We start from the raw sequence: 26,202 nt of genomic DNA, 5'->3' as shown, positions 1-26,202 counted from the left end.
CCATCCACACGGCAGATCTCCTCACCCACAGGGGAGGCCAGAGAGGGGAAACTGAGGCTCGGGATGACCGCCACCAACGGGAAGGAGAAGAGCGATGACAGAACTTGTGCTCATGGGTCTCAACCACAGATCTGAACCTGCCAGACGCCTCTCGGCCCACTCCCTCCCTCCCCCACCCTGCGCCACGGAGCCAGGCCTAAGCACAGTGGACATGAGTTTATTAGAGGCGGGCAGGGTCAGGGTGGGTGCAAGTTGCAGGTTGGGAGGAGGGGCAGGGGGCTTGGGCAGCACTGACAGCCTGCAGTCAACAAGACAGGAGGGCAGCGGGCCACAGGGCAGGCAGGCCAGCTGCTCTTCACCCTGCGAGCGTCCGTCCATCCGTCCGTCCATCCGTCTGCGCCTAGGGCACTGGCAGCGGCTCCAAGAGGACTGGGGGAAGGACGAAGAGAGGCTCAGAGAGGACACTTCCCAGCTCACACAGCTAGGAGCTGGCAGGGCTGGGGCATGCGCCCAGACCTGCAGTCCTGGCCCTTCCTCTCATTCTGTCAGCCTCACACCTGTCTCCCAGGCGCCCAAGCCCACCCCCAGCTCTGCCCTCAACTCACTGTGAAGGGTGTAGGTGCCTGGCTCCAGAAGTAGCTGGGAGGGCAGGACCATGAGGAAGCCCCCAGCCCAGGGGTCTTCGGCCCCGGAGAGACAGGCCTGGGAAGGAGAGCCGTACCACTCGGGGTTTGGGGCAGGACTCTCGGGTAAGACAGGCAAGGGGCAGGGCTGGTGGGAGTAGTGACTATGGAGAGGGGGCGAGCCACAGAGGGAGCAGCGGGGTGGTGAGAAGCCGGGGCCCCCGGGGAGGGTGATCCCGGCCTTTGAGTAGCTCCTGTGAGCCCCGCCGTGGTGGGGGGTACCGCTCCCGAGTCCAGGCCCAGTGGGATGGCTCCATGGCCATGACCTGGCAGAGGTGGAGTAAACGGTAAATGGGGGTTGGGGGGTCCCCAGCCTCTTTTTCCCACCCCAGGATGCCATCAGGGCCTCACCTTCTCACAGTGCCGGCGGCTCACTAAAGCCCGGAAGCCCATCCTCGCCCACAGCTCGTCCCTCTGACGCAGGAAGTCTGCCACCTGATTGTGCCAGCCCTCGCCCAGGGCCCACGGGAAAATCATACATTTGGCTTCCTCCAGGTCCTCCTCCATATCGTTTGCAAGGTACCTGGGCACAGGGGTGGGGGTGGGCAGGGGTTAGAAGCATCTGCCCTGCCCACCCTACAGCAGGGTGTGCCCACCCCGCCAGGGCGCTCACAGTGCCAAGAACAGGTTGCTGCAGGTGTACTCGCTGAGCTGCAGGTTGGCGCGCCGGAAGTAGACCAGCACCATGGCCAGGAGATACTGCGGGCACAGCAGGGGGGAGAAGTTAGAGTTGGGCACTGGGGGGAAAGGGGAGCTGTGCCAGGCCTATTTGCACCCAAGGAAGCTCTGTGGGGGTTACAGAAACCAGGGTTAAAGGTGGGGAGGGGCCTGCAGAGACATGGGCTAAAAAAGCAGGCGGTCCCTCCACCAGACCAGGGGACCCAGTGAATCAGCAGCAGGCGATCCCCACCAAGTCAACCTCCCCCAGTGGCCACAACTTCAACCCGCAGTGCAGTGTCCCCTCACCTTATCTGAAACCTGGAAACAGGGGTCTCTGGCGAGGAATTCCTGGAGGCAGCTGTGCTCTGCGGGCAGAGAGGAGAAAGGCTAAGTGTGGTTACCACCCACCTCCCACCAGACAAGAGCAGCACCAAGCTGCAAAGCCCGACTCCACTGCCAAACCAGGGCCACCTGGGAAGGGAAGGGAAGGGAAGGGAAGGGAAGGGAAGGGAAGGGAAGGGAAGGGAAGGGAAGGGAAGGGAAGAGAAGGGAAGGGAAGGGAAGGGAAGGGAAGAGAAGGGAAGGGAAGGGGCAGGGAGAGCCCACCTCTCATGTCTGCTCCCAGCTTGGTCCCTCCCATGCCAGTCCCCAGTCAGCTCACCCAGCAGGCGAAGGAAGGCCCGGAGCTCCAGGTGCTGGCGGGCAGCGAGAGGCCCATTGCCCCCATCTTGACAGCTCCAGCCCCACAGCTTCACCTGGATGGCAACCTCATGGGCAGGGGCTCGGGCTTTGCTCATCTCATAGGGGGTGGGGGCGGGTGGGGCGGGGTGGGGGCGGGTGACCTGTAGAGAAAGGAGCCCCAGGACTTAGCAGCTTTCCCCTCGCCCCCAACAAGTCAAGGGGGTGGTGAGGCTGGTCTGAGAGAGGCCTCCAGAAGGTGGATGGATGAAGATGGAGATTTGGGGTCTTGGAAGAGAAGGAAACGGGGGGCTTGTAGGGTGGGGAGGCCAGAAAAGAGCAGAGATCCTGAGGCTGCAGCTCCCCACCCCCGGCTCTGGCCCCTCCAGCCTGCGCCAGAGAGTAAGAGCCGCAGCAGGCAGCACTGAGGGACCCTAAGTGCCTAGAGCTGTGCTGAATGCGTTGAGGGCATCACCTTATTCCCCCTGGTAGGCAGACAGAACCGAAGACCCATTTTGCAAACGTGGAAACAAGTGTGAAGACTCACGGCCACCTAAAAGTGGAGCCCGTCTGACCCCCAAAACCGAAGAGTTTGACTGTTCCCCATGCTCCCCCAGCTCACAACCACCCTCTCACCATGCACCAAAGTGGCCATCTTTACGGGACCACTAACCCCTTATTTCACAGGGGGAAACTGAGGCCCAGAAGGAGGGATGTTGTTACGCCAATGCTTGGGTTTAAGCGAGTTGAGTTGGGACCACCTCAAACGTATCAAGTTCTGGAGAGAGACGCCACCTAAAGGACTCAGGAGAAGGTGCCGCCCACCGCCCCGTGGTCAACCCGGGAGCTTCCACCTAGGACCCCACCGGCAGCCCAGCCTCCTCCTTTGCTCTCCAGAAGCCTCACCTGAGCTCAGGGGTTACCTACAGCGTAGCCTGCAGCCTCCAGTTCCTGCATTTATATAGCCTCAGGGCGGCCCTGCCCACAGCTCGCTGCCGGCCCGCCCCTTCCTGCGAGTGGGGATTTGGGCCAGCCCACCCACCTCTGCCAGGAGTACATCCAGCCTCCACCGCTCGCCTCCCCAGCTGCCCAAGATACAGACTCCAAAGCTTCACCACCTGCAAAGAGGTGAGGAGCTGGAGCCCAGGGCCTGAGAGGCGGCAGGCCCCTCCCCACCTCCTGACAGATGCGGAGCCAGGTGCCGGGGGATGAGGCCATGACTGACATGTGCGTTAAAATTCACTGACTGTGCCTCGCTGGGGCAGGGTCGCTGGGTGTGCCTGTGTTTTCTTCAGATCCAGGAATCCCAAAACCTGGGAGCCAGAGAGGAGATGGTCCTGGCATGAGAATCCCAACAGGCTACATCCCCTTCCCAAGATCCTTCGAGAGAGGGAGGGAGAGCCTGACTGATGGCCCAGAGTTGGTGGAGGAGGCCTTTACCCAAAACCACTAAGCCACCCTGACCCGTTGCTCAATGGTTAGAGCTTCTGCCCACGGATTGAAGGGTCACGGGTTCGATTTCGGTCAAGGGCGCAGCTTCCCCAGCCCTGATAGGGCCGTGTGTGGGAGGCAACCAATCCATATTTCTCTCTCTCCTCTCTTCCCCTCCCATTCTCTCTGGAAATCAATTGAAAAAATATCCTCAGTGAGGACTGAAAAACAAAATCACTAAGCTACCGCTGCCCTGCCCAGCCCTCCCCCACCCGCCCCACCCCGTTGGGCCAGCAGCATTAGGCCCTTTGGGCTTCAAGTCTTCACTGGCTCATTTACTGTGTACAATCCTACCTAGACAGGTAACTCTTTTTTCCTTTTTGTGTGTGTGTGTGTGTGGTAAAATATACATAACAAAATTTACTACCTTGCCCTGACTGGTTTGGCTCAGTGGATAGAGCGTCGGCCTGCGGACTGAAGGGTCCCAGGTTCGATTCTGGTCAAGGGTTAAAAAAAAAAAAAATTTACCACCTTAATCATTTTTAAGTTTATTGGTTTTAAGTACATTCCTATTGGTGTGAAATCAACACCCACTATTCATCTCCTGAACGCTTCATCTTGCAAAACTGGATTTCTGCACCCATGAAACCCTGACTCTCCCAGCCCCTGGTGCCACCTTTCTATTTTCTTTGTCTTTTAAAAATAATTTTTCTTTTTAATTTTTATTTATTTATTTTAGAGAAAGAGAGGAAGGAAAGGAAGAGAGGGAAGGAGAGGGATTTGTTGTCCCATTTATGTATTCATTTATTGGTTGATTCTTGTATGTGCTCCAACCAGGGATTGAACCTGAAACCTTGATATTTGGATGACATTCTAACCAACTGAGCTCCTCGGCCAGGGCCACCATTTTATCTTCTGCCCTATGAATTCAACTACTCTAGACACCTCGTGTAAGTGGAATCATACAACATCTGTCTTTTTGTGACTGGCTTATTTCACTTAGCACACTGTCTATTGGTTCATTCATGCTGTAGCCTTTGTCAGAATTTTCTTCCTCTTTTAAGACTAAATAATATTGATTCTATGTATATGCCACATTTTGTTTGAGACTCTGCTTTCAGTACTTTGGGTTATATACCCAGATGTGGAATTGCTGCATCATTTGCTAATTCTATTTTTAATTTTTGAGGAAACATCAAATTGTTTTCCACAGCGTCTGAACCATTTTACATTCCACAAACAATGCACAGGGTTCTTATTTCTCCACATTCTTGCCAACAGTTGTTATTTTCTGTTTTGTTGATAATAGCTATCCTAACAAGTATGAGGTAGTGACAGGAGACTTAAAATATGTATTTAGTCCTGGCCAGGTGGCTCCGTTGGTTGGAGCATCGTCCCATGCACCAAAAGGTTGTGGATTTGTTTCGTTCACTGGCTGATTCTTGTATGAACCCTAACCGGGGATGAAACTCCCAATCTTACGTATCTGGTGGATGCTCTAACCAACGGAGCTACCCAGTCAGGGAAAACAGCAAGGATTTAAAAGGTGTGAAGAATACGGTTAACAAATATGACCTAGTGGACAGATGAGAAGCAGTACACCCAACAAATGCAGAAAAGCACACATGCAAAACATTTTCCAATAAAGTCTCAAATTCTAAACCATAAAGTAACTTAACTAATTTTAAAAAATTAAAATCATTCCATCTGTGTGGTGTTTGCTTATTTTTTACCACAAGACAATTAAGTCAAACACTGACAACAAACAGGTAAATTAGGGCTTAGGGTGGGGAAAGGGGAATCCTGCATCAAGGTAAAAAAAACACACAACATAAATTAGAAAGTAGGCGCCCGGCCAGCATGGCTCAGTGGTTGAGCATCGACCCATGAACCAGGAGGTCACGGTTCAATTCCCGGTCAGGGCACGTGCCCAGGGTGTGGGCTCCATCCCAGTATGGGGTGTGCAGGAGGCTGCCCATCCATAATCCTCTCTCATCCTTGATGTTTCTATCTTTTTCTCCCTCTCCTTTCCTCTCTGAAATGAATTAAAAAAATATTTTAAAAAATAGATAATAGATTTGTGGTGCTTCAGGTTGCAATCATAATGAAAATATTGATTGTCAAAGTTGGGAGACACACTAACAGTTCTTAGAGAGGAATTTGTTACCTCAAATACGTACAATATTGGATAATAAAAAAGAGAATTCAAGCTAATGAGCTAAGCTCTGTCTTAAAAAGGCACAAAATAGGAGCTGAGGGCCTCAAGTAGCTGAGGGCCATAGCTGCTGCCTAAGTCTCCATCTCCGTTTCCTTCCAAAACAAATCAGAACAAGAATGGGGAATAAAAGTCCGCCGGAAACACAGCCTCCACCCTTGAAAGCAGAGACCGTGCAAAGTTCAGAGTAAGTGTAAATGAAAAGAGACACCGAATCCCGGTGCCGACCCCCACACCGCCGCCTCACCTCCACCTGCCACAAGCCTTTGTGCCAAGAAAACCGGAAGAGGGGACAGGAAAGCTGGCAGCTTGGCCCAAGGTTGATCTGATCTACAACTTCTGTAGGAAAGACGAGGTCCTTCCGCAGTTAAAATACCAGGAAAAGCTCAGACTACAGAGAAGGCATGTGGGATTTGAAGGGTTAGTCTCTAAAATGCATAAATTCTGCGATAAAGGCCAGAAAAGAGAGACTGAGAGAGAGAGGTGCACCAAGGCGATTGAGTGATAAAGGGAGAAAAAAAGGGGAAAATGTAGGGTCTTGCCAGACAAAAGAGAAACAAAAAAATTGGAAGTCACAAATCCCTCCTCTCACCAAATAAACAAAAATCCACTAACATATCTGGTCTTTGCTATATTGACATGAGTGTGCTATTGGGGGAAAAAAAAAAAAGAGTGTGCTATTGAACTAGGAATATTGTAAAATGCCCCAATACCACATAAATGAACAGGAAGAAAATTAACAGAGACTATGATTAAAAACAAAACAAAACAAAAAAGCCCAGCCTGGGTAGCTCAGTTGGTTAGAGCATCATCCTGGTACACCAAGGTTGTGGGTTTGATCCCCAGTCAGGACACATACAAGAATCAACCAAGCCCAGCAGGCGTAACTCAGTGGTTGAGCGTTGACCTATGAACCAGGGGTCAGGGCACATGCCCAGGTTGCAGGCTCGATCCCCAGTATGGGGCTAGCGGGAGGCAGCCAATCAATGATTCTTTCTCATCATCTCATCATTGATGTTTCTATCTCTCCCTCTCCCTTCCTCTCTGAAATCAATACACACACACACACACACACACACTAAAAAGGATAAATCTTCATGTTAAAAAAAAAGTACCAATATTGAACAAAATTAGTTTAAAAAAAATAATAATAGAAGAGCCCTAACCGGTGGTTTGGCTCGGTGGATAGAGCGTCGGCCTGCGGACTGAAGGGTCCCAGGTTCGATTCCGGTCAGGGGCATGTACCTTGGTTGTGGGCACATCCCCAGTAGGAGGTGTGCGGGAGGCAGCTGATCGATGTTTCTCTCCCATCCATGTTTCTAACTCTCTATCCCTCTCCCTTCCTCTCTGTAAAAAATCAGTAAAATATATCTTTAAAAAAATAATAATAGAAGAAACTATAATCAGAGGTGGAGGTGTGGGGGAAGGGATGTGGAACTCTGTATTATCTACTCAATTCTGTAAATCTAAACTGTACCCCCAAATCTATTACTTGTTTATATGCATAAACTTGATGTATCTCCCCACAAGATGTTTACAAGTCACAAAAAAAGAGAGTAATTTCATAGTAGAGAAACCCGGCAGATACCACCTTATCCAGGTGATCAAAGTTCATGTGACCAGAAGAAGACATACCAACATTATGTACCATGTAATATGCTCTGAGAAGAACACATCACTTCATTACTCTCCTTGCCTCAAATGAGTAAGCTCAAAGTAATCATTATAAAACATCAAATAAATCCGAATTGACAGAGATAGTCTACAAAATAATTGGACAGTACTCTTCATACATGTCAAGTTCATGGAAGAAAAAAAAATCTAAGCCCTGACTGGTTTGGCTCAGTGGATAGAGCGTCAGCCTGCGGACTCAAGGGTCCCGGGTTCGATTCCGGCCAAGGGCATGTACCTTGGTTGTGGGCACATCCCCAGTCAGGGGTATGCAAGAGGCAGCTGATCGATGTTTCTCTCTCATCGATGTTTCTAACTTTCTAACCCTCTCCCTTCCTCTCTGTGAAAAATCAATAAAATATATATATATATTTTAAAAAATCTAAGAAACTATCCCAGATTGGAGGAGACCAAGGAGATATGACAACTGTAGCAGCCAGCCTCCAAGATGGTCTCCCAGTGATCCCGGCATTCCTGGAGCAGGGCTGACCTGTGTACCTACAGGATATTGTAGAAATGACACTGATTTCTGAAGTGAGTCGTAAAAGACTTTGCAACTTCAACCTTGCTCTCCCTGGGAGAAGCCAGCTGCCATGTCATGAGGCCATTCAAGCAGCAGTCTGGGGAGACCCATGTGGCGAGGAACTGAGGCCCCCTGCCGTTATGTCACCTTGAAAGCAGATTCCCAGTCTTAAGAGGTCAGATGACTGCAGGCCTAGCTGACGTCATGGATGCAACCTCACCAGAGACCCTGAGCAAGATCTACCCAGCTAAGCAGCTCCCAAATTCCTGACCCACAGAAACTATGAGATAATAAATATTTGTTGTGTTGAAGCTTCTAAATTTTAGGGTATTTGTGACACAACAGGATATGACTAATATAGCAGTTACAGGCAATTTGGAATTCTACATTGGATCCTGGACCAGGAAATAAACGTTAGTGGGACCACTGGCACAGTCAAAATAAGGTCTGTAGATTAGCTAACAGTGTTATAGCAATGTTAATTTCCTGGTTTTAAAACTGTCTTATGGTTGTGTAAGATGTTAGCATTAAGAAACGTGTGATGAAGGGAGTACAGGGAATCTCTGCACAGTTTTTGCAATTTTTTGTAAATCTAAATTATTTCAAAATAAATAAATAAATATTTTACAAAGAACAGAAAAATATACCTAATGAAAGTAGAAGGAATAAAAGAATAAAGAGCAGAAATTAATAAATTAGAAAACATATAATGGAAAGAATTTAAAAAGTAAAAATGTTTCTTCGATAATACCAATAAAATTCACAAACCTCTAGCAACATGGATTCAGATAAAATTTTTTAAAAAGAAGGCACAAATTAACAATAACAGGAATGAAAGCGCTAGCTGGTTTGGCTCGGTGGATAGAGCATCAGCCTTCGGACTAAAGGGTCCCAGGTTTGATTCCAGTCAAGGGCACATGCCCAGATTATGGGCCCGATCCCCAATGTGGGCCCGATCCCCAGTGGGGGGCATGTGGGAGGCGGCCAATAGATGATTCTCTCTCATCATTGATGTTTCTTTCTCTCTCTTTCTCCTTCCTCTCTGAAATCAGTAAAAATATATTTTATAAAACTACACCTGTTAGACAATAAAATATATGAAGATATTATGAACAACCTATGCCAACTTTATATTTATATTTTGCCAGAGGCCTGGTGCATGAATTCATGCACAGGTGGGGTCTGGCTGGCCCATCCCGATTGGGGTTGATCAGGCCAGGCTGGCCGGGGGGAGGGGCTGTGGGGCGGTTGGCCTGCCGGCCCCACCCCCTGGTCAAATTCCTGGTCGAGGAGACAATTTGCATATTAGCCTTTTATTATGTAGGATATGTAAAATATTTATTAATTTTATATGCTTATATTTAAGGTTATATGAAAATGGACAAGTCTCTATAGAAAAATGTAACTCAGCAAAACTAAAACAAGTAGAAATAGAAACCCAGGTTAGTCCTATAATATTAAACAAATTGAATCAGTAGACAAAAAACTTATCACAAAAAAAACTCCAGGCCCATATGGCTCCACCAGTGAGATTATCCAAACATTCAAAGAACAAATACTGCTATCTTATACAAATCCTTACAACCTCCCCTATACATGTCATAAAGGTAGCATGCTTGACACCAAACATTAACAAGGACTGCCTGAGGCTGGCCAGCGTGGCTCAGTGGCTGAGCATTGACCTCTGAACAAGGAGGTCACGGTTTGATTCCCAGTCAGGGCAAATGCCCAGGTTGCAGGCTCAATTTCCAGTAGGAGGCAACCGACCAATGATTCTCTCTCATCATTGTTTCTATCTCTCTCTCCCTCTCCCTTCCTCTCTGAAATCAATAAAAATAAATATTTAAAAAAATAAGAACTGCATGAGAAAGAAATACTGCAGGCTCATAAACATAGATGTAAATATCCTAAACAGATTATCAGTAAACTGAATCTAGTAATGTATAAAATAAATAACACACTGTGCCCAAGTGGGATTTATTCTAAAAATGCGAGGTTAGAGATGAGAAATGTAATTAATGCAATTTACTCCTTTAACAGATTAGAGGAGAAAAACTGTACCATCTCCTCGGCAAGAGGAGAGACAGTGGCTGGGCAGAATGTTTGAGCCAGTTGTTGAAATGGGATCTAGATATTGGCAGCTTTCTCTGGAGTGCAGTTTTGCACTGAGAAATCAAATCCTTTCCATTCTTAACTGGAACATTTTTATAAGCATAGTTATAGTTATAATAAAACTAGAGGCCCAGTGCATGAAATTTGTGCTCTCAGAGGGGTCCCTCAGCCCGGCCTCCATCCTCTCACAGTCCAGGAGCCCTTGGGGGATGTCCAGCTGCCAGCTTAGGCCCACTCCCCAGCAGTGGAGGAGGAGGAGAGTGGGCCTAAGCCAGCAGTCGGACATCTTTAGCGCTGCTGCCAAGGTGGGAGAGGCTCCTGCCACCGCTGCTGCACTCGCCAGCGGTAAGCCCGGCTTCTGGCTGAGTGGCACTCCCCCTGTGGGAGCGCACTGACCACCAGGGTGCAGCTCCTGCATCGAGTGTCTGCCTCCTGGTGGTCAGTGCACGTCATTGCAACCAGTCATTCCGCTGTTTCATCAATTTGCATATTAGCCTTTTATTATATAGGATAACCACTGAGTTTATGAGAAAAATGAAAGGTAATGAACTGAAAAATATAAAATTGGGGGTGCAGTATCTTGGGGTGGGAGACAGAGAGATGTGATGGTGAGGAGGAAATAGGAAAACAGTGATATTGTTAATGTTCTGCTTGTCAAATTGGGGGGTTATTTAATTATTCATGCCACTATTCATGTATAATTGACATCAATTACTTTGTACATATCACATAGGTCATAATTTTAAAAAGTGAACTCAACATGCTGCCTCCAAACCTGCTATCTCTGGGATTCTCCATCTTAGAGAATAATTTTATCCTCCACACAGGGCCCCTCCGTTTCTCCCTTTCCCTCTCCCCCACGCTTAATCGGATACTGAATTCTGGCCCTCCACACCTTTGGCACTTCCGTCCACTCCAGTCCAGAGCAGGCTGTCTTTATCTCTATATGAGCCACTGCATCAGCTTCCTGACCACTCCTCCTGCTCCAACTGGCACTCCCCTCCCTCCTCCAGTCCCCCACTCTACTGAGGCCAAGGATAATATCTCCCAGTGCAGTATATGCTCAGCCATCTCCTGCTGAGCCCTTGGCAGTATCTTTCCACTGACCCTAGTGTAAACCCCAAAGTCATTAAGAGGCTGTTTTCATGGCCCACTGGATCTGGCTCACCCATCTCTTCAGGCTCGTTTTCAGCCATTCTCGGCCTCACTCACCAAGCTTCAGTCCCCCTGAATTCTCTGTTTCCTAATATACACCTGGACTTTCCATGCAGGCCAGAGGGTCTTCCTGCTGACTGATCCTATTCCTTTCTCCCTTTCACCCACCCTACCCTCTAATCATCTTATGGTTTCATCTAAAATGTCACTTCATCATCCCATTTTTATTATTTTTTATTCTTAATTGCCAGGTGCAGCCTTTGAGAGCCTCCCTCTCTTATGATCTACCTCACTTTTTATATCCCTGACTTCCAGCCAAATGCAGATCTCCCAGGAACTCCAAGGGCCCCTAGGAAAGGCAGAGCCATAAGATAGAAAGAGCCTGGGTTCTCCAATAATCAGGTGTGAGCTTGACCTCCAGTTGCTCTTCTCTGTCAAAGAGATGTATTAGTTGTTGTTGTGTAAAAATGACTTCAGAACTTTGTGGTTTAAATGAAAAAACACACAATTTATTATCTCGTTGTTCTGTGGGTCAGGAATTCAGGAGCAACTTATCTGGGAGAGACTCACAGTGTTTTATGAGGTTGCATGCAGTCAAGATATTGCCCAGGGCTGCAGGCACCTGAAAGCTTGCTTGGCTGATATGAACATTCAGGTACAAGTGTTTCTATGAACAGATGTTTTCAAATCTCTTAGATATGTATCTAGGAGTGGAATATCTGGGTCATATGGTAACTGTATGTTTAACTTCTTGAGAAACTGCCGAACTGTTTTCCAAAGCATCTGTACTCTTTTACCAGAAATGTATGAGTGTACCAATTTCTCAGCATCTTTCCTAAAACTTGTTATTGTGTTTAGTTATAATATCCTAGTGGGTGTGAACTGGTATCTCATTGTGTTTTTGATTTGCATAACCATGATGTGCCTATTGGCCATTTTTAGATCTCCTTTGAATAAGTTTCTATTCAAATCCATTGCCCATAAAATTGGGTTACTTGACTTTTTTTTTTTTTTAATATATTTTATTGATTTTTTACAGAGAGGAAGGGAGAGAGATAGAGAGTTAGAAACATCGATGAGAGAGAAACATCGATCAGCTGCCTCCTGCACATCTCCCGCTGGGGATGTGCCCGCAACCCAGGTACATGCCCTTGACCGGAATCGAACCTGGGACCTTTCAGTCCGCAGGCCGACGCTCTAGCCACTGAGCCAAACCGGTTTCGGCGGTTACTTGTCTTTTTGTTAGAGTTATGAGTTCTTTATATATTATAGATACAAGTCCCTTACCTAATATATGATTTGCAAATATTTTCTCCCATCCTGTGGGTTGTCTTTTCATTTTCTGAATGGTGTCCTTTGAAGTACAACATTTTAAAATTTTGATAAAATCCAATGTATCTAGTTTTCCTTTTGTTGCTGTGCTTTTGGTGTCATAGGAAAGAAACCATTATCCAACCAAAGCTCATGAAGATTTATGCTTAAGTTTTCTTCTAATACTTTTATAACTTTAGGTCTTACATTTAGGTCTCTGATCCATTTTGAGTTAATTTTTGTGTGTGGTGTAAGGTAGCCCCAGCAGCATTTGTTGACAAGACTATTCTTTCCTCCATTGCATTGTCTTAGCAGCCTTGTTGAAAATCAATTGACTGCCTGGGCTGGTTTGGTTCAGTGGATAGAGTGTTGGCCTTTGGACTCAAGGGTCCCAGGTTTGATTCTGGTCAAGGGCACATACCTCAGTTGCAGGCTCCTCCCCGGCTTGGGTCCTGGTCAGGGCTTATGCAGGAGGCAACCAATCGATGTGTTTCTCACATTAATATTTCTGTCTTTCCCTCTCTCTAAAAACCAATGGAAAAACATCCTTGGGTGAGGATTTTAAAAAATAATAATAAATCAATTGACCATAAATGTGTGTTTATTTCTGGACTCTTAATTTTATTCCATTGATTTATTTGTCTATCTTAATTAGTGTGGATTTGTAGTACGTTTTAAAATCAAGAAGTATGAATACAACTTTATTTATTCCAAACCTGTTTTCTCTATTCTGACTCTCCTGCATTTCAATATGAATTTTATGGAATGCTTCTCTAATTTGTATGTCATCTTTGCACAGGGACCATGATAATCTTCTCTGTATCCTTCCAATTTTAGTATATGTGCTGCTGAAGCGAGTAGTCAATGTGAATTTTAGGATCACCTTGTCAATTTTTGCAATAAAGGCAGCTGGGACTTTGATAGGGACTGTTGAATTTTTAGATCAAATTTGGGGAATATTGCTATCAAACAATATTAAGTCTTAGGATCTATGCATATGAGGTATTTATTTAGGTCTTTAATTTACTTCAATTATGTTTTGTAATATTCAGTGTACCAATCTTATACTTCTTTTGATAAATTTATCATAAGCATTTTTGTGTGCACTGTAAATGGAAATGTTTCCTTGATTTCATTTTTGGATTTTTCATTACTAGTGTATAAAAATACAATTGAATTTTGCATATTAATCTTCTATCCTACAACCTTACTGAACTTGTTTATTAACTCTAATGGTTGCTAGAAAGTCATAGATGGCTTCATGGGGAATCAACTAAGTGACAGTTCACAAGCAAAACTGACTAGGTCAATGTTGTAGCATGTAGCAGTACTTCAATCCAGGTCAACAGGTTGTGGTGAAGGTGGCTGAGGCAACAGGACGGGACTCAATGCCAACCCCAGGGCAGGTCTCGTTAAATCTCTGGACCTCAACTGTCTCACGTATAAAATGAAGATAGCACCACCTAGCTCATAAACTTTAATGATCGATAGTTAAATGAGATGATAAAATTTCAAGGCACAAAGTGGGCGCGTTAGCTTCATTCTGCCAATGAACAGACCGGGTTGGCACAAACTGGATACCGGGCAGCACGCGACGAGAGGGAGCTGTGCCTCTGGCCCAGAACTGAACAATACCAGGACAGTGAAGCCTTTTAACAGGTCATTCCCACCCGGCATTAAAGGTCTGCCTTCTGCTCCCTCCGTGGCTCACCTGACGCCCCTCTCCTACAAAGCACAGCAAAAGTCCCCCCAAGGAAGACTCGCACCCGCCACCCGCCCGACAGCGCCTTCCCCACTCTCTGCCCATTGGGCTTGGACCTAGTCCTAGGCAACGCTGCCTTCCGCCCCTAGCAACCGCTCACCTGCTTTTCTCTTCCTATAGGCCAGCACATTTCCTTTCTTTTTTTTATTGGTCCGCGTAACTACATCTCGACCAATCCGAAGCAGCCACGGGGATCCAACTTACTTCCACACAATTTGGGGTGAACTTGGAGGAGACGAGTTTTTCCTCTTCTGAATCCAGTTTTCCCAGAAAGCATCTTATTTGTCAAACTATTGTGACTCCCCCTGGAATTAGTTTCAAAACACTTTATGTCCCAGGCCTGTCTATCCCTTGCGTACTCCCCACTCCCAGGGACACGGCCCCCAGGACGCCCCACCTCCCAGGAGCGCCCGAGTCCTCCGCTAGGCAGAGGCCACCCGGCGGCCGGGGCGATACCATCTGTGACTAATCAATAGGGGGGCTCTAGCCATCCCCCGGGCTGCCCTGTTCCCCACCGGCCCCCTACTGCACCTCTTGCTCGGACCGTGGGCACGAACCCCAGACATGGCGGGGGGACGACGGCGCCCGGCACCGAGGAAGGCACGCGATGCGGACCAGAGATGGGAGCACTTGGTACGGCCCACGCCGCGCCCCGCGCTCCCGGAAGTGAGGTGTCTCACCCTCGAAGTTCCGGCTCGCAGGGGGTGGAGGAGTGTTGTTAACCGGGCCGCCTCCGCAGTCGCGGGGTTTGAGCGGGCTCGCGGCGGTGGGCTCCTGGTGAGTGCGCCGGGCGGGCCGGGGTGTGGTTGGAGTCGGGACCGGGACCTTCCCCCCGGGTCTCCGCGGTCGGGCGCCCCGCCGCCCGCTTTTGGTCTGTCAGCGGGCGGCAGACCGCCGGCGCCGCGCGGCCGCTCTCCGAGGCTGGGCCCGCCGGTGACGCTCGCAGCTCCGGGCGCTTCCAGGTGCGCGATCGCGGGGCCGCCCCGGGTCCCCCCTCAGTCTCGCCACTGCATCCCGCCTGTCGGCCGTTCCTCGGGGGCCCCGAGTGGACACTCCCCGAGGGTTGGGGGGCACCAGGGTTCCAGACTGACGGACCCGCCCGCTCCCGCGGGGCGCGGGTCGGAGCTGCCCACCCGGCCGAGCTGTCACCGGCCCGGCTGCGCCCCGGCGCCTCGGCCTCTCCCAGCCCCGCGCACGTTCCCGCTGCGGGAGGTGCCTGCCTTCTGCACCCACCGCTCACCCTCACTCGGGGGCAGCGGTGGCAGTTCGCCCCCCCTCCAGCGATGCTGCTGTCCGGCTGCCTCCCCGGGGGGCGCGGCGTGGCCGCGGCGGGGACGGAGCCCTGGGTGGGAAGCAGGACTGACCCGGCTGCAGGGCTGGCGGCGGCGGATCAGCTAACCGCTCGGAGTCTCAGTTTTCTGTCTGTGAAATGGGGGGTATGTGCTGCTCCCGATGTGAGGAGTGTCAGGGCGGCATGAGCTTTCTTTTCTCGCGCTGTGTGCCGACTGGGCGCTTCGGCACCGCCGCCGGCCCGCACCGTATGGCACCCACAGGGACTCCTTCCCGCGCAGGGCGCCGGCCGGGGCGATGTTCCGCACCGCGGTGATGATGGCGGCCAGCCTGGCGCTGACCGGGGCCGTGGTGGCCCACGCCTACTACCTCAAGCACCAGTTCTACCCCACGGTGGTGTACCTGACCAAGTCCAGCCCCAGCATGGCCGTGAGTGGAGGGCGGGGGGAGGAACTGCGGGGGGGTGGGGGGGCGGGAGGAGGTGGCCGAGGCCGAGGCGGGGCTGGAGGGGAGAGAGGGGGGAGCCACCAGCTGCCGGACCCTGACTACATGGTGAGGGGGCGTGGGGGGCCTGAGTGATGAGCGTTGGGCAGAGCGAAGCCCAAACCATTGCCTCTCTGCTCCCAGGTCCTGTACATCCAGGCCTTCGTTCTTGTCTTCCTTTTGGGCAAGGTGATGGGCAAGGTGTTCTTCGGGCAGCTGAGGGCGGCGGAGATGGAGGTAAGACGGTTGTGGCCCGGAGGTGAGGGCCGGGGAGCTGGGCAGGAAGACTGTCCGAGCTCTCATCGTGCCCTGTCCCACCCCCAGCACCTTCTGGAACGTTCCTGGTATGCGGTCACCGAGACTTGTCTGGCCTTCACCGTCTTCCGGGACGACTTCAGCCCCCGCTTCGTTGCGCTCTTCACCCTCCTCCTCTTCCTCAAGTGTTTCCACTGGCTGGCTGAGGACCGCGTGGATTTTGTGAGTAGGGTTGGGGGCTCTCTGGAGCAGAGAATGGCCAGTGGGCAGGCTTGTGGACGGAGAGGGGCTGGGTTGGGGGTGTGGGGTGAGTCCCAGCCTCCCTGACAGGACCCCTCTCTGCTCTGCCCCAGATGGAACGCAGCCCCAATATCTCCTGGCTCTTTCACTGCCGCATTGTCTGTGAGTGAGACCCGGGTGAGGGGAGAGGCGGGGACGAGGCACCGGGACCGGTACTCTAGAGCACCCGCTGCCCCCTCAGCCCCAGCTGTACAGGAAAGATAATTTAGGAAATTAATTTGCATCATCTCTGCCCTGTTCCACTCCAGAGCTTCTCAACTGCCTGGCCCCTTAGCTCTTTGCCTCCTCACCTGGAGCTTGGGCTGCCCCAGTGCCCCACTAGGCAGAGTTGGCGTCCCAGGGGGCCAGGTTCAGTGGTATGTGCCCACCTGACTGGGGCCATCCATTGTGGGCCTGAGGGTGGGAGCTGTCTTAGAGCATGACATGGCTGCCAGGCCCTGGGCTGACCCCCCCCAACCCCCCATGTGGGGGTCCCCACAGCCCTTATGTTCCTCCTGGGTATCCTGGACTTCCTCTTCGTCAGCCATGCCTATCACAGCATCCTGACCCGTGGGGCCTCTGTGCAGCTGGTGTTTGGCTTTGAGGTAAACTGGCTCGGGAAGTTGGGAGGACAAGCCTGAGGTGGCACTGCATGTGCCTTGATAACCCAACAAACTTCATGAGCACCTGCTCTGCGGCCAGCCCCATGCGGGCCACCAGGAGCAGCCTGCGCCAGTCCTAGCTCTCTGCACCCCCTCCTAGGAGAGGGGAAGGCACAGAAAGAGGGTCCTGACCTGGTGCTCAGGGAAGGCTTCCTGGAAGGTGATGCCAGAAGAGCTGGCTGTTGATGGACAAAAGGAGTTAGCTTGATGGACAGCTGGGGAGGTGTGTCCCTGGCAGAGGAAGAATGTGCCCATTGACAACAGCTCACTTTGCTGAATGCTGACTGTATGCCAGCCTGTGCTGAGCACTTGACCTGCATCTCTTTTAATTAGCAAAGTAGCATCGTTATAAAGGAGCAGTTGATTCTGGCATTTTACAGACAAGCAGGCTAGTTCAGAGAGGTCTATGGGTTGCCAGAAGTCAGACCAGCTAGTGAGTGGAGGGGCTCGAAGACCCCGGCTGTGGCCAAGCCTGTGCTTGTGCTATTGGACCTGCTGTGCAGAGGCCTGGGGTAGCAGTGTGGCTGGAGCACACAGAGGCTGCCTGCTTATGCCTCCCCCTCTCCCCTCCCTCCAGTACGCCATCCTGATGACTATGGTGCTCACCATCTTCATCAAATACGTGCTGCACTCCGTGGACCTTCAGAGCGAAAACCCCTGGGACAATAAGGCCGTGTACATGCTCTACACAGAGCTGTTTACAGGTGAGAGGAGCCTGGGCCTCCCCTGACCTGGACTCGTATCCCCAGCTCTGCCTCCCAAGCCCTGTGACCTGCTCTCTGCACACCTTTCCCCGCAGGCTTCATCAAGGTTCTGCTCTATCTGGCTTTCATGACCATCATGATCAAGGTGCACACCTTCCCTCTGTTTGCCATCCGGCCTATGTACCTGGCCATGAGGTGAGCCCAGCTGAGCCGGGCCCTGCCACACCCCTAACCCCTATTTGATCCCTCCCCTTCCTCTCCCAACTTTCACTGAAACTGTCCTTTCAGGCAGTTCAAGAAAGCTGTGACAGACGCCATCATGTCTCGCCGAGCTATCCGCAACATGAACACACTGTAAGTGGGCCTGGCCTAGGCGCTCTCCTAAGCTCTGCCCCAGCTCTGGGCCTCCAGCCTCCAGCTCTGGTCCTGACACGTCCTTGGCCTGTTCTAACCAGGTACCCAGATGCCACCCCAGAGGAGCTCCAGGCAATGGACAATGTATGCATCATCTGTCGAGAAGAGATGGTGACTGGTGCCAAGAAACTGCCCTGCAACCACATTTTCCATACCAGGTGGGAGGAGCCCTGGGGAGTCTGCGCATCAGGGGACAGGCTCTGGGGGGCAGGTCCCTAGGGACCTGCTAATCATTGCCTGGTCTTAACCCCCAGCTGCCTGCGCTCCTGGTTCCAGCGGCAGCAGACCTGCCCTACTTGCCGTATGGATGTCCTTCGTGCATCGCTGCCAACCCAATCACCACCACCCCCTGAACCTGCGGATCAGGGACCACCACCTGCCCCCCATCCCCCACCACTCCTGCCCCAGCCCCCCAACTGTGAGTGACCCCTCATTTGACCATTTGACACTGTCTAGTACTTGTCTTGGGCTGGGTATGGGAAATCAGAATCCCTGCCCACTAGAAGCTCAGTCTGGGTGTGGTGATGGGGAGGTCATGGGAGGAGACATAGATGGTTGCAGTCATGTGTAGTCAGTGCTGAGCTCAGAGAGGACCTGTGGGAGCAGAGGACATAGCTCCCAACAAGCAGCGCCTTGCCTGTGATTTGGACTTTTTCTCATTACCTCCTGTCCTCTCTCTGCAGTCCCCCAGGGCCTCCTACCTCCCTTTCCACCAGGCATGTTCCCTCTGTGGCCCCCCATGGGCCCCTTTCCACCCGTTCCACCTCCTCCCAGCTCAGGAGAGGCTGCGGCCCCTCCATCCACCAGCGCAGGTGAGCCCTTTGGGTACTGCAACAACCAGGGGGGCAGGAGTAGTGGAAGCAGAGGCCCCTCAACACTCACCGACTTCCTGTTCTTGCTCTTTAGCAGCCCTTTCTCGGCCCAGTGGAGCAGCCACAACCACAGCTGCTTCTGCTGCCTCTGCCCCGGCACCTGGCTCTGCCCCCACCTCCGAGGCCGCTCCCACCCCGGGCTTCCCCTTCCCCCCTCCCTGGATGGGTATGCCGCTGCCGCCACCCTTTGGTAAACAGGGACTCTCGGGGTTGTTCTGGTGGGTGGGGGGTGTCAGGCTCAGGCAATCCAGGCTGAGCCTCTCTCTCTCTCCAGCTTTCCCCCCAATGCCTGTGCCCCCTGCTGGCTTTGCTGGGCTGACCCCAGAGGAGCTGCGGGCTCTGGAAGGCCACGAGCGGCAGCACCTGGAGGCTCGGCTGCAGAGCCTGCGCAACATCCACACGCTGCTAGATGCTGCCATGCTGCAGATCAACCAGTACCTCACTGTACTCGCCTCCTTGGGGTATGTCTGCTCAGGGAGCCAGGGTGGGCAGCAGAGGCATGGAGCTGCCAGAAGGCTCCCAGGAATGGTTTCTGCCCTTTTTCTCGTGCCATCCTGAGACGCCTGTTGATCCAGGCCACCTATCTGTAGGCATTCTTGGTGCCTTTTTATCCTCCACTGCAGGCCTGTCTGGATCTCAGTACAGTACAAGTGTGGATTATTAGAGAGCTGACTTTGAATCTTCTTACTTTATCTTTTCCTCAAGTCAAATTTCTCACAATTCTCAGTGTTTTAGTTCATTACCTGTACCCTCCTGATATATGGTGACACTGTGACTGGGAATCAGTGTCCCTGATCTGAGACAGCAAATAAAGTTAGTCACTTGGAGGCAGCCTGGCTCGCGGTCAAGTCCTGGTGCCAACACTTCGGTGCTTTGTGGCCACCATTACCTTATTTGAATGGAAGAGGATCTCATTCCTGTTCACAGGTCACATGTACGAAGTGCCTGGCACCCAACAATGACAGCACAGGTGTGGAGGGAGCTGAAACCGAGTGCTCTGTTGGATTCAGTGGGAGGTCTTAGTTGGTACCTTTAAGGTACCCAGGGTGGAGACTGCAGTGTAAGTGAACAGGCCTTCAGTCCTGCCTGCAAGTGGTTTCTAATTACTCTGATGTAGTCACAAGAATTCTGCATGCGGTCACTCATGTCTTGTGGTCACTGAGCTGCAGAGGCACGTCAGGCAGGACTCTATTTTATGTATTTTTATTGATTTCAGAGAGGAAGGAAGAGGGAGAGATAGAAACAGCAATGATGAGAGAGAACCATTGATTGGCTGCCTCTTGCATGCCCCCCCCCTCCCCCCCCGGGAGCCAACAACCCAGGCATGTGCCCTTGACCAGAACTGAACCCAGGACCCTTCAGTCTGCAGGCCGACCCTCTATCCGCTGAGCCAAACCAGCCAGGGCAGTGCTGGACTCTTATTTTGCAAGGCTTGCCAAGGACAGGATAATCTGCCCAGTCATACCAGGATGCCAAAGCTGGGCTTACCTCTGTCCCTTCTCTTCCTAGGCCCCCCCGGCCGACCACCTCAGTCAACTCCACTGAGGAGACTGCCCCTACAGTTGCTGCTGCCTCCTCCACCAGCATCCCCAGCTCTGAGACCACCACCCCATCCACAGGAGCTTCCCCATCAACCCCAGAATCTGAAAAGCCTTCAGGTAATTGTGGTCAGCCTACAGGGGGGTAGGGCAAGGGATTTCTCTGTGTTCCACTTCTCACCTCTCTGTCCTCAGGTCCTGAGTCAGTGGGCACCGAGGAGCTGCCTGAGGATGGGGAGCCTGATGCAGCAGAGCTCCGCCGCCGCCGCCTGCAGAAGTTGGAGTCCCCCGTTGCCCACTGACACTGCTCCAGTCCTGGCCCCTGCTCCCTCTCTTGAGCAGCCCTTGCTGGAACATGTCCTGCCACCAAGTGCCAGCTCCCTCTCTGTACCAGGGAGTAGTAACCCCCACATCTGAGACAAAGGAGGTGGCATCCCCTAGGCCAAGTGGAAAGAGGCCTAAGGCCCCAGTTGACTCCAGCCCTTACAGTCCTTGGACAGCCAAGGGGATCTTGAGTCAGTTCCAGCCTTCTCCAACCCTTCAGCCCTGTGTTCTGTTGGGACCATGAAGGCAGAACAGCACAGCCTCTAAGAAGCCCTCTGACCCCTCCCCCTTTCTGGGAGAAGGGGCAGCCCTCTGAGCCCACTTGGCGTGTGTGGAGTCACACTGCAGTACCGAACAGTATTAGCTCCCATTCCTAAGTGCGGACTCAAGGGTCTGGGGGCAGGCCAGGAACTTGCTCCCTGGCCCACCAAGACTGGTACCGGTGTCCATTTTTTACCCTAAACTCCCTGGAAGCCCTTTGTGGTGGTGGCTGTGTCCCTTAACGCCCTGTGACATTTCCATGTCTTACTGGCAACCACACAACTCAGGGAAAGGAGTGCCTGGGGGCAGAGCAGCAGGAGGGCAGCACCGAGGGACACTGCCTACAAGGCCCCTCTCCCTGTAGCTTGTCTAAAGTGAGACTGTCCCTGCTCACCCAGCAGCCACTGCCCAGCCTCACTCCAGGCTGAGGGCTTGTGAGTCTGCTCCGGAACCACTGCAAGCCCCAGAATCTACGGAAGGCCACTTCTCAACTTACAGAACTTGTCTTAAGTTTAAAGAATTGGAGTAACTTCCTTGTATTTTCTTTGACTTAAAATCTGTCTTTGGATTTGAATGCTTGACCCCAGGGAAGAGGAGCAGGAGTGCCAGACTCCTGGTCTTTCCAGTTTAGAAAAGGCTCTGGGCAGGTAGGGAACACAGGAGCCAAGGCCTGCCTGTCCCTGTCTTTTTCCCCTTGGTTTTGTGTTAAGTGAGTTGCTGGAGAGTTTCAGATGATTATTTAATTTGTAAATATTGTACAAATTTTAATAGCTTGAATTGTATATACAGCCAAATAAAAGCTTGCATTAACAATTGGTAGAGCTGGTGTCAGCATCAGTGAGCTGGGCTCCATTTTCTTGCTCAGGCTGTAGACTTGAGAGTGGCCTGGAATCTTCTGGGATGAGGGTTTATTTATACAACCTAGCACTGTCCTTGGGCGTATTGTTATTAAACTATTAGGAAGATATACCCACATTACATGAGAAAAAACTGAGCTCTAAAAAGATTACCCTGCTTTAGCCCAGAGGGAGCTAGGCTCTGAACCCTGACCTAGCCAGTCTGATACTGGGGTGGGGATGGGCTTTTGGCCCTCATGACAGGACAAGTGTGAAGGTTCATTGGATGGGGATGGCAGGGGCAAAAGGCCAGCATCTTCGTGCCTGCAAACCCCGTCCAGCCTTGATACCAGGTCATCAAGCTGGGAAGCATGCCATGTGCTGGGCTAAGAGTTCCCAAGCACCCCCTTGTGGGCAGATCAGCTACAGAGAATCACTAATTACTGGAGCTGGAAACCCAATCAGGCCTAACTCTGGAATAGAGCAGAGGTGAGTGAGCCTTCTGCCTCACCATGGGTAGAAAAGATGAGCCCAGGGGCTGACAAGGGCACGCTGTGCCCCATGCCCAGCCCTGCACATGTGATTGAAGGCTGCCAGGACCCATGTCAGTCATCTGTGTTCTCCATAGCCTCCATAAGCCAGGTCTGGCTAGAGCAGCGGTTCTCAACCTGTGGGTCGCGACCCCTTTGGCGGTCGAACGACCCTTTCACAGGGGTCCCCTAAGACCATCCTGCATATCAGATATTTACGATTCATCACAGTAGCAACATTACAGTTATGAAGTAGCAACAAAAATAATTTTATGGTTGGGTCACAACATGAGGAACTGTATTTAAAGGGCCAGAAGGTTGAGAACCACTGGGCTAGAGGAAGAGCTTGGGAATGTTTGCAGCAGGAAGTCTAAGGACCAAGGAAGGTTCTGTCCTGTGCTATCCTCCCTGAAACACCAGAGGGGCAGTCAACAACCTCCAGAATTTGAATAACTGACTCCAGTAGCTCCAATGAAGAAAAAGCAGGAATAGACCAAAATCAGGGGCAGGGGGGACAGCAACTAATGCCCCCCACTAGCTCAGCTGTTTCTAGTGGGTCTCCAATGTAAGACAGCCCCCCCTCATGCTGGCATCTGTGCAGATGATCCTGTTTCCCCCTTTATGCAAGCAAGGTCTGCTCCAAAGCCCTCACTCTACCTTGCCCAAGCCCTCAGCCCTAGTCTGTACCCCAATCCTAGTTGCTTCAACACCCGCCTCCCTCCTGAGGTCCCCTGGACTCCAGTCTGTGGGGGATGCTGTCATGCAGGCTGCTCAGCTAGGCCTCAGAAGCCCTTCTCTAAGAGCCAGGTTTTTAGCTGCTGGTCAAAGTAGCCCTTGATCCGCAGGGTACCTGTCACCTCATTGACCTGGGTGATAGGTGTCTTCCCCAGCAGTGGGCTCAGAAAGTCTTCCACATCCTTCTGCAGGGCCTGGGGGAAGATGACAAATCAGGCCTGGTCAGGAGACCCGTCACCTCTAGAGGACTCCCACCCCTGCAGCCCTGAAAAGGCCACACTCAGACCCTGACCCACCCACACACTTACCCAAATGTCTCCCTCCACCTTCCGGATCACAGTCATCTGACGGTTGCCGTGTGTGATGTCTTTATAGACAGGGATGTTGTGCATCCGAGAGCGCCGCACAAAGTAAGGCAGGTTGGGTGGAGGATCTGGGACAGGGAGGGACGGTGATAAGCCAAGTCTTCCCAGGCTTCATCCCACCTCAGTCAAGGCCTTTCTCCTCAGAGTCTGCAGAAGTCTACGGCAAAGCCATCTCCAGACTTCAGGTCAGGAGACCTGCTCTTTCCCTAAGTTTAGAGCCAGGACTCTAGTAGCCCAAGGCCCAGACAGGGCCTGGCACCGGAAGGTGCTCAAGAAGAAATTAAGTGAGGGCCATGCCTCCCTGGATATTCAGGTCCCCCTGTGGGACCAATCCTTGCCCTTCTCCTCAGGGTCAGGGAGACTAATACGAATCTCTGGCACAAAGGCATGGAGATTTACAAGTACTGAACACCACCACATGCTGGGCTCTGCACTAAGTGCTTTATGGTGCCAGGCAGATTATCTCCATTTTACTGAGACTGAGGTTGGGAGAAGCTGACCCAGAACTGCCCAACTCCCAAGCTGAGTTCTCAATTATGGTACATGGACTACTGGGGGTGGGGGGTGGGGGTGGGGGGAGAAGGAGTCCAAGCTCTTGGGTCTTCTCTCTATGCTTCTTTTCCTGCATGGGAAGACTTATCCCAGTGGTGTGAATGGATGGTTACTTGTGAAACAGGGCTCCATTCCTGGGCCCTTCCTTGAACACGAAACAGGTACTAGTCATCAAAACAAGTCCTGAAACCACTGAGTTCAGTGGCAGCTGGGGCAGGCCAACCACCAAGGAGGGGTACTTCCCCGTCGCCTTCAAGCCATCCCCATGATCTAGCTCACCTCTGGGGGGCTGCCAGCCACTAGGAGTAGGATAATGTTCATGCTTCGGGGGCTCCGGAACGCTGGTGGGGGGTATCAGGCGTTCCACAAACTGGTATTCATCCACAGACTCCACAAAGCGGGGGTAATTGGGAGGCCCCTGGGTCTGGCTCTGAGGCAAAAACAAAAAGCAACCATCAGCGTACTCACCACCCACCCACCACAACAGAACTTCAGTAAGTAGTGAAAGGAAACATTACAGGTAGAGAGAACGGTATAAATGAATGGCTGCAGACAGGAAAGCACCAGACTTCAGTCTGTCGGGGTGCACGTGGGCCTGGAAAAGACCTTCAAGCATTCTGAAGGCCTGCCTCTCCTGCCTCAGTCCCTCCTCGGACCCAAATAACAAGACAATTAACTGGAAAGCTGAGCAATGTAGCATAATTCGGTATCGAAAGTTTCTTTTAAATATTCTACTGAAATATTCTAGTTCTGGGTTAGGCACTTTCAACAACCCTGATAGTTTTCCACTCACACTCACCCCACGTGATCCTCCTTTACCTGGAAGGGTTCAGCCTCATACACACACGGCCAGGCATCATACTAAGTGCTCTACAGGTATTGTTTTCATTTAATTCTTATAACTCGGCGTATTTTATCACACACTTTTTTTAAAATCTAATTTTAAAAAAATATATCTTTTATTGTTTTTTTACAAAGAGGAAGGGAGAGGGATAGAGAGCCAGAAACATCGTTGAGAGAGAAACATTGATCAGCTGCCTCCTGCACACCCCCTAGTGGGGATGTGCCCCCAACCAAGGCACATGCCCTTGACCGGAATCGAACCCGGGACCCTTCAGTCCGCAGGCCGACGCTCTATTCACTGAGCCAAACAGGTTAGAGCTATCACACCCATTTTTAATCCAAGGAAGATCAAGACATTCAGCAATCTACCCTAAGGTCACACTCCAAATTCCGTCCTTCCATCCTGCAGCTTTCAGATCCTTTTTGGACACTTATCCCGACAGATACCCCGGAGTCCTGACAGGCGCCGGGGTGACAATGAGAACAGGCAAGCAGGGTGCAGTGGCCTGTATGTCATGAGCTCTAGGTTCCCAGTAGTGTCGCCAACGATGGGGTTGCTCTGTGAACCCGTTGGTTTCCCCTTGAAACAGTTAGACAGCGAGAGTCGGTGCGCAGCCCCGCCCAGTGCCGACTTACCGAGGTTGTCCTCCAATCAGGTTCTAACCCCCACCCCCGGAAGCGCGCACCAGGTCCTGTCACCTTCCTTCTCAATCTTGCATCTCAGCTACAGAAAAGGTCTCCCACGCCAGATGGGAAAACTAAGGCCCCAACGGGAATGCGATTTTCAGGGTTAAAAGGAAGAACAGCGAGCCTCACACTCAGCCCTCTGCCCCCCGCTCCACGCTCAGTACTCTCACCAGCCGCCGCAGCGCGCCGCCCGGCTGCACGCCGACCCTCCAGCGCCGCAGCAAAGCCGGCAACACGGCCGCGGCCATCTTGAACTCCCCCAGCTTTAGCTTCCTGCGCGCGCAACCCGCCTAGTCCCACGCTTCCTGCGCACGCCCCGCGAGACCGGAAGAAGGCCTACGCGAGCGTCAAGGGGCGGGGTTACGATGCCG

General features: G+C 51.6%; 3 protein-coding genes and 1 non-coding gene across 8 annotated transcripts; 1 reads left to right on the top strand and 3 right to left on the bottom strand.

Moving 5' to 3' along the window:
• Positions 1–208: 208 nt before the first annotated feature.
• Positions 209–14,628, bottom strand: SPDYC (speedy/RINGO cell cycle regulator family member C). Its single transcript, XM_070426432.1, is given in 8 exon segments — positions 209–429; positions 606–903; positions 905–949; positions 1,035–1,206; positions 1,297–1,382; positions 1,650–1,708; positions 2,005–2,185; positions 14,302–14,628. Coding segments are annotated over 8 exon segments (900 nt in total). The 5' UTR covers positions 14,332–14,628; the 3' UTR covers positions 209–400.
• On the bottom strand, positions 13,194–13,296 carry LOC139019202 (U6 spliceosomal RNA). The gene has a single exon (XR_011473080.1). It is a non-coding gene; the product is annotated as a U6 spliceosomal RNA (small nuclear RNA).
• A 266-nt stretch (positions 14,629–14,894) lies between the features above and the next one.
• SYVN1 (synoviolin 1) lies at positions 14,895–22,104 on the top strand. Of its 5 annotated transcripts, none has more exons than XM_070427465.1 (16): positions 14,895–14,978; positions 15,773–15,920; positions 16,119–16,211; positions 16,299–16,451; positions 16,583–16,631; positions 17,010–17,113; positions 17,748–17,874; positions 17,970–18,069; positions 18,163–18,228; positions 18,330–18,446; positions 18,543–18,706; positions 18,972–19,100; positions 19,198–19,350; positions 19,435–19,621; positions 20,670–20,818; positions 20,894–22,104. In XM_070427465.1, the coding sequence occupies exons 2-16, from the start codon at positions 15,789–15,791 to the stop codon at positions 20,998–21,000; spliced, it is 1,830 nt and encodes a 609-aa protein (XP_070283566.1). In that variant the 5' UTR covers positions 14,895–14,978; positions 15,773–15,788; the 3' UTR covers positions 21,001–22,104. The 5 variants fall into 5 exon arrangements, with proteins under 5 accessions (XP_070283566.1, XP_070283564.1, XP_070283568.1 ...); XM_070427463.1 differs by having other exon boundaries at positions 19,195–19,350; XM_070427467.1 differs by lacking the exons at positions 16,583–16,631; positions 17,010–17,113.
• On the bottom strand, positions 22,006–26,110 carry MRPL49 (mitochondrial ribosomal protein L49). The gene is made up of 4 exons (XM_070427469.1): positions 26,002–26,110; positions 24,581–24,731; positions 23,693–23,817; positions 22,006–23,578 (listed from the first exon to the last, which is right to left on the bottom strand). The coding sequence occupies exons 1-4, from the start codon at positions 26,077–26,079 to the stop codon at positions 23,432–23,434; spliced, it is 501 nt and encodes a 166-aa protein (XP_070283570.1). The 5' UTR covers positions 26,080–26,110; the 3' UTR covers positions 22,006–23,431.
• Positions 26,111–26,202: the final 92 nt, after the last annotated feature.

The sequence above is a fragment of the Myotis yumanensis genome, unplaced genomic scaffold (genome assembly GCF_028538775.1).
Source record: "Myotis yumanensis isolate MYYU_CA2020_CCGP unplaced genomic scaffold, mMyoYum1.0.hap1 SCAF_10, whole genome shotgun sequence".
Lineage (NCBI taxonomy): Eukaryota > Metazoa > Chordata > Mammalia > Chiroptera > Vespertilionidae > Myotis > Myotis yumanensis.
Note: the sequence above shows the minus strand (reverse complement) of the source record. Positions and strands in the feature narration are given on the sequence as shown.